Here is a 10,000-nt window from a genome sequence, read left to right as displayed (position 1 = left end):
AGAATAAAGCACCCCGCCCGGAGGTATGCCGCAGTGCCATACGTGTCATTGTTTACATTTCCTGTGTTAATCCTCCAGGTGAGCTGTTCACCCTGGCCGTCCTGGACCGGGAGAGGGACACGGAGTACGACCTGGTCGCTAAGGCGACAGATGGCGGCGGGCGCTCCTGCCAGGCGGACATCTTGCTGCTGCTCCAGGACATGAACGACAACCCTCCCCGCTTCTCCTCCAGCCACTACGAGGTCACGGTGTTCGACAACACCACCGTCCGGACCCCCGTCGCCGTCATCTACGCCAATGACCCCGACACCGGTAGGCTGCTCTCTCTGTTATGCTGCTGGTTAACCGTCTGTAGTGTGGTAGTGAAAGGGTTAAGATTATGTAGTGTGGTAGTGAAAGGTTAACCTTCTGTAGTGTGGTAGTGAAAGGGTTAACCTTCTGTAGTGTGGTAGTGAAAGGGTTCACCTTCTGTAGTGTGGTAGTGAAAGGGTTAACCGTCTGTAGTGTGGCTGTGAAAGGGTTAACCTTATGTAGTGCGGTAGTGCAAGGGTTAACCATCTGTAGTGAGGTAGTGACAGGTTAACCTTCTGTAGTGTGGTAGTGAAAGGGTTAACCTTCTGTAGTGTGGTAGTGAAAGGGTTAACCGTCTGTAGTGTGGTAGTGAAAGGGTTAAAATTCTGTATTGTGGTAGTGAAAGGGTTAACCGTCTGTAGTGTGGTAGTGAAATGGTTAACCTTCTGTAGTGTGGTAGTGAAAGGGTTATGCTGCTTTTCATCCATTTTTTTTTTTTTTTTTTTAAATACTTTATTTCTCAGTTTACTAGACAAGAACAGACAAACAAAAAGGAGGAGACAGAACAAAAATAAACAGACATAACAAAACAAAAAAAAACAAAAAGGACTGCCAGACAGGAAAGTAAAATAACAGTGTGACTTAACTCAAAGCATTAAAGTGTGTTGTATAGCCAGGTGTTACAAGGTGCAGGTCAAACATGATATACAGGGGTGAGTCTCTGCAGAATGCAGTTATTTGTCCTTCAGATAGTCAATAAATGGGCTCCATATGTCCGAAAACCTGTTGTGCTCTTTGGATCTGTAATAGCGGATCCTCTCCATCTGTATGATTGTGATCATTTCATTGAGCCATTTCTGGAAACACGGGGGTGTAGGTGATTTCCAATCGGTTAGAATAATTTTTTTTGCAGCTACCATGCCGAGCATTAGTGTCTGTTGTTCCTCCCTCGTGTACCTTAAGGCAGTCTCTGAACACCCAAAGAGTGCCAACTCTGGATCAGGGGGAATGTCCTTTCCATAGACCCTGGAAAACCACTGGAATATTTCACCCCAGAATTTTTGTAAATGAGGACAGAGCCAAAAGAGATGTGTTAAGGAGCCCTCTGCAACTTTACACCTGTCACATAATGGAGAAAGAGATGGATAAATTCTGTTTAGTTTGGTCTTTGAATAGTGGAGTCTATTTCTATCCATTTCTTTGTTGCCAGCGCTTCCGTCCGTAACCATGTTGCAAAACCCATTTTTTTAACCCTTTCACTGAGACAGTACAGAAGGTTAACCCGTGCACTGCCACATCACAAATGGTTAACCCTTTCACTACCACACTACAGAAGGTTAACCCAGATGCACTCTTACCCAGATAAGAAACGCTTAACCGTCTGTAGTGTGGTAGTGAAAGGGTTAACATTCTGTAGTGTGGTAGTGAAAGGGTTAACATTCTGTAGTGTGGTAGTGAAAGGGTTAACATTCTGTAGTGTGGTAGTGAAAGGGTTAATCCCTCTTTATTAGCGTTCAGTTTCATTCATTTGTAGACACAAAACACAAAACAATCCATATGTAGTATAGCTAATGTAACTTAAAGGGGCACTTCACCAAAAAATAAATGTGGATATGTTTTGCATATAATCTCACACACATCCAAAATGTTTTATTAACATTAATTTAGTTAGACCGTTATTGAGAGTAAATTATTTTGAATATGACCACCAGTGATGTCATCAGGGATATTGAATCCTTGTGTGTTGTGTTGATTACGGCTCAATGTAATGAGAAGGTAGCAGTCCCTATATGTCTATCCATAGTATTTACTCACAATAACTGTCAAACTAAATTAATCTATGCAAAACCGTTTAGAGTCTTTGGACATGTGTGCAGGGATTATGTGCAAAATAAAGCTGAATGTTTTTTGTATGAAGTGCCCCTTTAATACAGATAGCGCAGCTGTAATATAAGGGCAGGTACTGAAAACAAACCACCATTAGGTAAAGCTATTGATACAATGCAACAGCTGCTTGGGACGATGACAGTGTGCGTGTGTGGTTTGAAGAGTACACCACACATACCTCAGTGTGGTCACTATGACAACAATACCAGTCAGGAGGAGGACCATCCAGCCACCCATTCATAGTACACTCACATACTAGCCCCCCCTGGACCCGCAGGGTACTCTGTTTTACTAAATACACAGTTCTAGCCCTGCAAACTGATTGGTTAAATCGGTCATCCATATGTATGAGCATGAAACACAGACCACCACCGGGGGGGCAGGCAGGCTACTCCGACACGGCTCGCTGGCTCCAGCTCCCCTGCCTGGGCTGAGAGAAGGCCTAAGGGTGGGGGTAAGATAATGAGGAGTGCCTTCTTTTCCCACAGCAGTTACTGTTGAGATGCCTTTGAGCAAGGCAATTACCCCCCCCCCAACTGCTCAGTGGAGCAGCTGAGTGGCTGACTGTGGATGTCTTGGGCAGCTGCCAGGTGTGAGTTTGTGTTACTGGAGAGCAGGGAGTTGTTAAAGATGAGCTCAGTGACCCCTCCCTCGTTAATTAAAGCAGAACAAATAGTGTGTGTGTGATGGATATACTGCCACGTTGAAAGTAGAGAGAGATAATGCTGAACTAAAATCTATAATGCGCAGACATTATGCCAATAGACATAGCTCTCCGTATTGACCATATTCACACGGCAGCCATTTTCTCTCTCATGTCACTCTCATGTCGGGATTCCCTTCCACCCTGTTCCCGTCCCAACCTGAGCAGGACAACATGGTACAGTGGAACTCCCTCAGCGTGTGGAAAGCTACAGTGACAACAACAATACAAAATAATATAATATAGTAGTATATTTAGAGACAACTGATAATATTATATACAAAAACACTATTTTATTGAGTAATGTGAGAAAAATATATTATACATAGCATATCATAGTACAGTACATATATAGTATAATCTACACTAGTGGCTAAAACAATGCAGCAAGGAATGTGCAGTAGGGGTGTAACAATGCATTGATGCATCGCAATGCCTCAATCCTAAGGTCGAATCGCATCGAAACGTTGTCAAATGAATATTGAATCGTTGCCTGAAGAATCGTAATCGAATCGAATTGTTGTGGGGTCAAATATTTACACCCCTATCATTGACCTATAGTCCATTCATGCTGAGTGAATCAATTCCCCCAGCCACATTTGTGTATTAAAAATGTTTTGGGGAATTAACTGATCGAAAATGTATAGAATCGAATTGTGGTCAAATGAAGAGATTTCATGATGCATTGAATCGTTGCCTGAAGAATCGTAATCGAATCGAATCGTTGTGTGGTCAAATATTCACACCCCTAATGTGCAGTAATCTGTATGGTATAGTTGGGGTGTGTAAGGTACAAGTTATAAGTTATTATTCAGTAGACACACAGTCTGTTGGAAGAAACTGGCGAGAACAGTTCAGTGTGACTGAGGTCTCAGTGGAGAGAACAGTTCAGGGTGACTGAGGTCTCAGTGGAGAGAACAGTTCAGGGTGACTGAGGTCTCAGTGGAGAGAACAGTTCAGTGACTGAGGTCTCAGTGGAGAGAACAGTTCAGTGACTGAGGTCTCAGTGGAGAGAACAGTTCAGTGACTGAGGTCTCAGTGGAGAACAGTTCAGTGACTGAGGTCTCAGTAGATAACAGTTCAGTGACTGAGGTCTCAGTGGAGAACAGTTCAGTGACTGAGGTCTCAGTAGAGAACAGTTCAGTGACTGAGGTCTCAGTAGAGAACAGTTCAGTGACTGAGGTCTCAGTGGAGAACAGTTCAGTGACTGAGGTCTCAGTAGATAACAGTTCAGTGACTGAGGTCTCAGTAGAGAACAGTTCAGTGACCGAGGTCTCAGTAGAGAACAGTTCAGTGACTGAGGTCTCAGTGGAGAGAACAGTTCAGTGACTGAGGTCTCAGTAGAGAACAGTTCAGTGACTGAGGTCTCAGTAGAGAGAACAGTTCAGTGACTGAGGTCTCAGTGGAGAACAGTTCAGGGTGACTGAGGTCTCAGTAGAGAACAGTTCAGTGACTGAGGTCTCAGTAGAGAACAGTTCAGTGACTGAGGTCTCAGTAGAGAACAGTTCAGTGACTGAGGTCTCAGTGGAGAACAGTTCAGTGACTGAGGTCTCAGTGGAGAACAGTTCAGTGACTGAGGTCTCAGTAGAGAACAGTTCAGTGACTGAGGTCTCAGTAGAGAACAGTTCAGTGACTGAGGTCTCAGTAGAGAACAGTTCAGTGACTGAGGTCTCAGTAGAGAACAGTTCAGTGACTGAGGTCTCAGTGGAGAGAACAGTTCAGTGACTGAGGTCTCAGTAGAGAACAGTTCAGGGTGACTGAGGTCTCAGTGGAGAGAACAGTTCAGGGTGACTGAGGTCTCAGTGGAGAGAACAGTTCAGTGTGACTGAGGTCTCAGTAGAGAGAACAGTTCAGGGTGACTGAGGTCTCAGTGGAGAGAACAGTTCAGTGTGACTGAGGTCTCAGTAGAGAACAGTTCAGTGACTGAGGTCTCAGTGGAGAGAACAGTTCAGTGACTGAGGTCTCAGTGGAGAACAGTTCAGTGACTGAGGTCTCAGTGGAGAGAACAGTTCAGGGTGACTGAGGTCTCAGTGGAGAACAGTTCAGTGACTGAGGTCTCAGTAGAGAACAGTTCAGGGTGACTGAGGTCTCAGTAGAGAACAGTACAGTGACTGAGATCTCAGTAGAGAGAACAGTTCAGTGACTGGGGTCTCAGTAGAGAACAGTTCAGTGACTGAGGTCTCAGTAGAGAACAGTTCAGTGACTGAGGTCTCAGTAGAGAACAGTTCAGTGACTGAGGTCTCAGTAGAGAGAACAGTTCAGGGTGACTGAGGTCTCAGTAGAGAACAGTTCAGGGTGACTGAGGTCTCAGTAGAGAACAGTTCAGTGACTGAGGTCTCAGTAGAGAACAGTTCAGTGACTGAGGTCTCAGTAGAGAACAGTTCAGTGACTGAGGTCTCAGTAGAGAGAACAGTTCAGGGTGACTGAGGTCTCAGTAGAGAACAGTTCAGGGTGACTGAGGTCTCAGTAGAGAACAGTTCAGTGACTGAGGTCTCAGTAGAGAACAGTTCAGTGACTGAGGTCTCAGTAGAGAGAACAGTTCAGGGTGACTGAGGTCTCAGTAGAGAGAACAGTTCAGTGACTGAGGTCTCAGTAGAGAACAGTTCAGGGTGACTGAGGTCTCAGTAGAGAACAGTTCAGGGTGACTGAGGTCTCAGTAGCGAGAACAGTTCAGTGACTGGGGTCTCAGTAGAGAACAGTTCAGGGTGACTGAGGTCTCAGTAGAGAACAGTTCAGTGACTGAGGTCTCAGTAGAGAACAGTTCAGTGACTGAGGTCTCAGTAGAGAACAGTTCAGGGTGACTGAGGTCTCAGTAGAGAACAGTTCAGGGTGACTGGGGTCTCAGTAGAGAACAGTTCAGTGTGACTGGGGTCTCAGTAGAGAACAGTTCATGGTGACTGAGGTCTCAGTAGAGAGAACAGTTCAGGGTGACTGGGGTCTCAGTAGAGAACAGTTCATGGTGACTGAGGTCTCAGTAGAGAGAACAGTTCAGACTGAGGTCTCAGTGGAGAACAGTGATGTATTGGACTATTCGCTGGTTTTGTTTTATATTACACTGAATGATGATTATTTGTTCAGTGAAGGCGAGGATCACAGAAGCCCTTGAGACTACAGTACCCACACACTTTTTTGTATTATTGAACATCCCTGAGCTCTGAGGGTCGTTACTAAGCTGAACGGCGATGACTGTTTGTTCTCAAGCTGCCCCCGCACTTCCTGTGAGTCATAACATTCTAGAACATTCTATTGTGCTTCAGAACATGTTGTGACTGCTCCGCTCACCTCTGCTCTAATCATGTCAACACTGGGGTGTGTGTGTGTGTGTGTGTGTGTGTGTGTGTGTGTGTCTGTGTGTGTGTGTGTGTGTGTGTGTGTGTGTGTGTGTGTGTGTAACCTACACCTCATTCTGCATTGTCAATGATCCTAGAAGTAATGAAAGACTAATAGGTGTTTTGTGTGTATGTGTGTGTGTGTGTGTGTGTGTGTGCGTGTGTGTGTGTGTGAGTGAGTGAGTGAGTGAGTGAGTGAGTGAGTGAGTGAGTGAGTGAGTGAGTGTGTGTGTGTGTGTGTGTGTGTGTGTGTGTGTGTGTGTGTGTCTGTGTGTGTCTCTGTGTGTGTGTGTGTGTGCATGCATGAGTGAGTGAGTGTGTGTGTGTGTGTGTGTGTGTGTGTGTGTGTGTGTGTCAGCCCTTGTCTGCACATGTCACAGCCCTTGTCCGTGACTGTAGGTTAATCATGGTCCTGATTTCTAGCGTGTCTGTAAACTTGCCATTAGTGGTTTGAGGACTGCAGGGCCCTCATTTATCAACAATTCTTAGAAAGTGTTCTATCTTTGTTCTTAAGCACATAATTTAGAATGTGTGTATGCACAAAGAAAACTGGATTTATCACACGTGCATACACAGGTCGTACGCACACCTGTCTTGATAAATATCACTTTGATCCTACGCTGCAGCTCGTGCACGGTTTTACGTATTTGCATACCAGAACCGCCCCGATTATCCATATATGGTAATGAAACACCCCCATGGGATGTGAAATAATGGACTGACCTGAGCGAACTCTGAGAAACTCCACGAGAGATTGTTCACAGCGGCGCTGCCGAACCAAGAACACACAACCCGTGTTATGGGATAATAAATTAAATGCTGGCGGACTTGTACATGGTGATGTCAGATATCAACGACTCCCTAAGACCATTGCTGCAATTCTGCCTGGACAGCTCAAAATACTAATAAAGACCGTTTGTTAACCACTGGTTGGCGCGTTGGTGTGTCATTATTATAACCATGCTGGAATATGGATTGGCTACCGGGTATAATATGATGTGTGTAGAGGCATATGATACAATCTATTTTGTTGTCGGTATTAGGTAGCCTATATGAATTACATATAATAGCAGCCAGCCCATAGCCTACATTATGCAACCGTAACTTGCGCATATATAATAGCACATGACACAGCCCTGCGAACCCTGCACAATAAACTAACTTGATCATTAATCTAGCTGTTGTATCTTTACGCTTATGAAAACATTAAATAATATGTATAGGCTATAGGCCGTCGCTTTGCATTAATTCTCAAATGGCATTTAATGGCTATCCGACTCCTCGCTATCCTCGCAGACGGACCAGTATACCTTATATCATATCATATTCATATTCATATCATAGTTTACTCTATCAGCCCACCCAGCATGTAATACATTCTTTGTTAGAACTCAACTCGTTATTATTTTGCGCATAGATTGCAGAAATACGGGAACGTTTTGATTTAGGCTTTGACATTGTAAAACTAAATAAGTGAAATTATGTAAGCAGAATACAAGTCATGCTATCACCCACACAATATATGCTCTGTATCCAGAGCATGTATTTTCATTCATTTAAGACACATTTATTGCAAGGGTTTTGTAATACACATACACTGACTCAACAAATAACCTCTGTTCTCGTTGCAATGCATTTTTTATTCTTTCTTATACAGTAGGAAGGGGGAAGAACACTATATCGTGGCCCACGATTCGTGGGTGTTCATATGACTTGTATTCTGCTTACAGCTTCGGGGTTCCACTTATTACGTTTAACAATGGCAAAGCCTTTTAAATATAATCAAAACGTTCCCGTATTTCTGCAATCTATGCGCAAAATAATAACGAGTTGAGTTATACGTGGCGCGCAGTCAGTGCTTATTTCTGCATTGTAAACATATTCTACCACCGGGCGCCAGCTACGCATGCTCCGGGCTGTGCGTAGATATAAGCACAAAGTCAAGCACAAGTTCAAATTGATATGTCCCACACTTTGCTTAGAAATGATCGTACGCACGGGTTAAGCACATATCTGTGCGTACGCAACGTTGATAAATGAGGGCCCAGGTTTGTCCAAGAGGAGGGCTGTGAAGGCTGACCAGGCAGTGTGGATCTCTGCTGTAAAGGCTAGCTAGCAGTGTGGATCTCTGCTGTAAAGGCTGGCTAGGCAGTGTGGATCTCTGCTGTAAAGGCTGGCTAGGCAGTGTGGATCTCTGCTGTAAAGGCTGGCCAGGCAGTGTGGATCTCTGCTGTAAAGGCTGGCCAGGCAGTGTGGATCTCTGCTGTAAAGGCTGGCCAGGCAGTGTGGATCTCTGCTGTAAAGGCTGGCCAGGCAGTGTGGATCTCTGCTGTAAAGGCTGGCCAGGCAGTGTGGATCTCTGCTGTAAAGGCTGGCCAGGCAGTGTGGATCTCTGCTGTAAAGGCTGGCCAGGCAGTGTGGATCTCTGCTGTAAAGGCTGGCCAGGCAGTGTGGATCTCTGCTGTAAAGGCTGGCCAGGCAGTGTGGATCTCTGCTGTAAAGGCTGGTCAGGCAGTGTGGATCTCTGCTGTAAAGGCTGGTCAGGCAGTGTGGATCTCTGCTGTAAAGGCTGGCCAGGCAGTGTGGATCTCTGCTGTAAAGGCTGGCTAGGCAGTGTGGATCTCTGCTGTAAAGGCTGGCCAGGCAGTGTGGATCTCTGCTGTAAAGGCTGGCCAGGCAGTATGGATCTCTGCTGTAAAGGCTGGCCAGGCAGTGTGGATCTCTGCTGTAAAGGCTGGCCAGGCAGTGTGGATCTCTGCTGTAAAGGCTGGCCAGGCAGTGTGGATCTCTGCTGTAAAGGCTGGGCAGGCAGTGTGGATATGCAGCCCTTTACATCACTAACCCCACATTATCATTATCATGGTCAAAATTAGATTATATCATGGTATTATTTAAGTGCCAATGTGGTACCACAGTGATACATGACTTTTTACCATGGCAGTACCACTATTATTTTACCATTATTTATACAACGATAAAACTGAAATGACCATAACACCTTTTTTCTTTTATTTTTAACAATATTTGTATTGCATTTTCTTTTTTCATACATATGAGACAGAAATACAGGACAAAAAAATACATTCAACCCCCTCCATTCCCTAATTATAATTTAAATTGACGAAGCTTCAACAAAATAAATACAGTAAAATGAATTATAAGAAATCCTATAAGAATTGCAGCAAAAACAGATGGGCACAAAATGAGCACATAAAGTGCAGACATAAAAACCACATCGTCACATTAGGATAGATATTGAAACCATGTTGTGTTTGTGGCTCATTTTCCCTTATGTTAGAATTTTTTTTACGTAAAAATAATGGTTGCAGATATTTGATGGGGCGCCAAAACTGTACAGAGAATTTTTTTTTAATAAAAAATAAAAAAAATAAAAAAAAAATTTTATATTTTTTTTTTTTTTTTTTTTTTGGCGCCCCCCTCTGGGTGGCGCTCTAGGCGACCGCCTATATCGCCTGTAGGAAGGTCCGCCCCTGTGTGTGTGTGTGTGTGTGTGTGTGTGTGTGTGTGTGTGTGTGTGTGTGTGTGTGTGTGTGTGTGTGTGTGTGTGTGTGTGTGTGTGTGTGTGTGTGTGTGTGTGTGTGTGTGTGTGTGTGTGTGTGTGTGTGTGTGTGTGTGTGTGTGTGTGTGTGTGTGTGTGTGTGTGTGTGTGTGTGTGTACATGCTTGTGACTGCCTACCAGCCTTTGTGTTGTCAGTGATCATCAACAGAAGAAAAGACTAACGAGGAGGCAGCTTGTCCTGGCAGATATCTGCCTTAATCCTTAGTGATC

General features: G+C 44.5%; 1 protein-coding gene across 1 annotated transcript in view; it reads left to right on the top strand.

Annotated features, from left to right (window-relative positions):
• The window catches only part of fat2 (FAT atypical cadherin 2), a 217,034-nt gene that overhangs the window by 104,704 nt on the left and 102,330 nt on the right, over positions 1 to 10,000 (top strand). The window contains 1 exon segment of the mRNA XM_084332130.1: positions 79 to 312. Coding sequence (XP_084188256.1) covers positions 79 to 312 — 234 coding nt within the window.

This window comes from Notolepis coatsorum (genome assembly GCF_963971535.1).
Source record: "Notolepis coatsorum genome assembly, chromosome: 16".
Taxonomy (NCBI): domain Eukaryota; kingdom Metazoa; phylum Chordata; class Actinopteri; order Aulopiformes; family Paralepididae; genus Notolepis; species Notolepis coatsorum.
The sequence above is the reverse complement of the archived record's forward strand: the minus strand, read 5'-3'. Positions and strand labels throughout refer to the sequence as shown.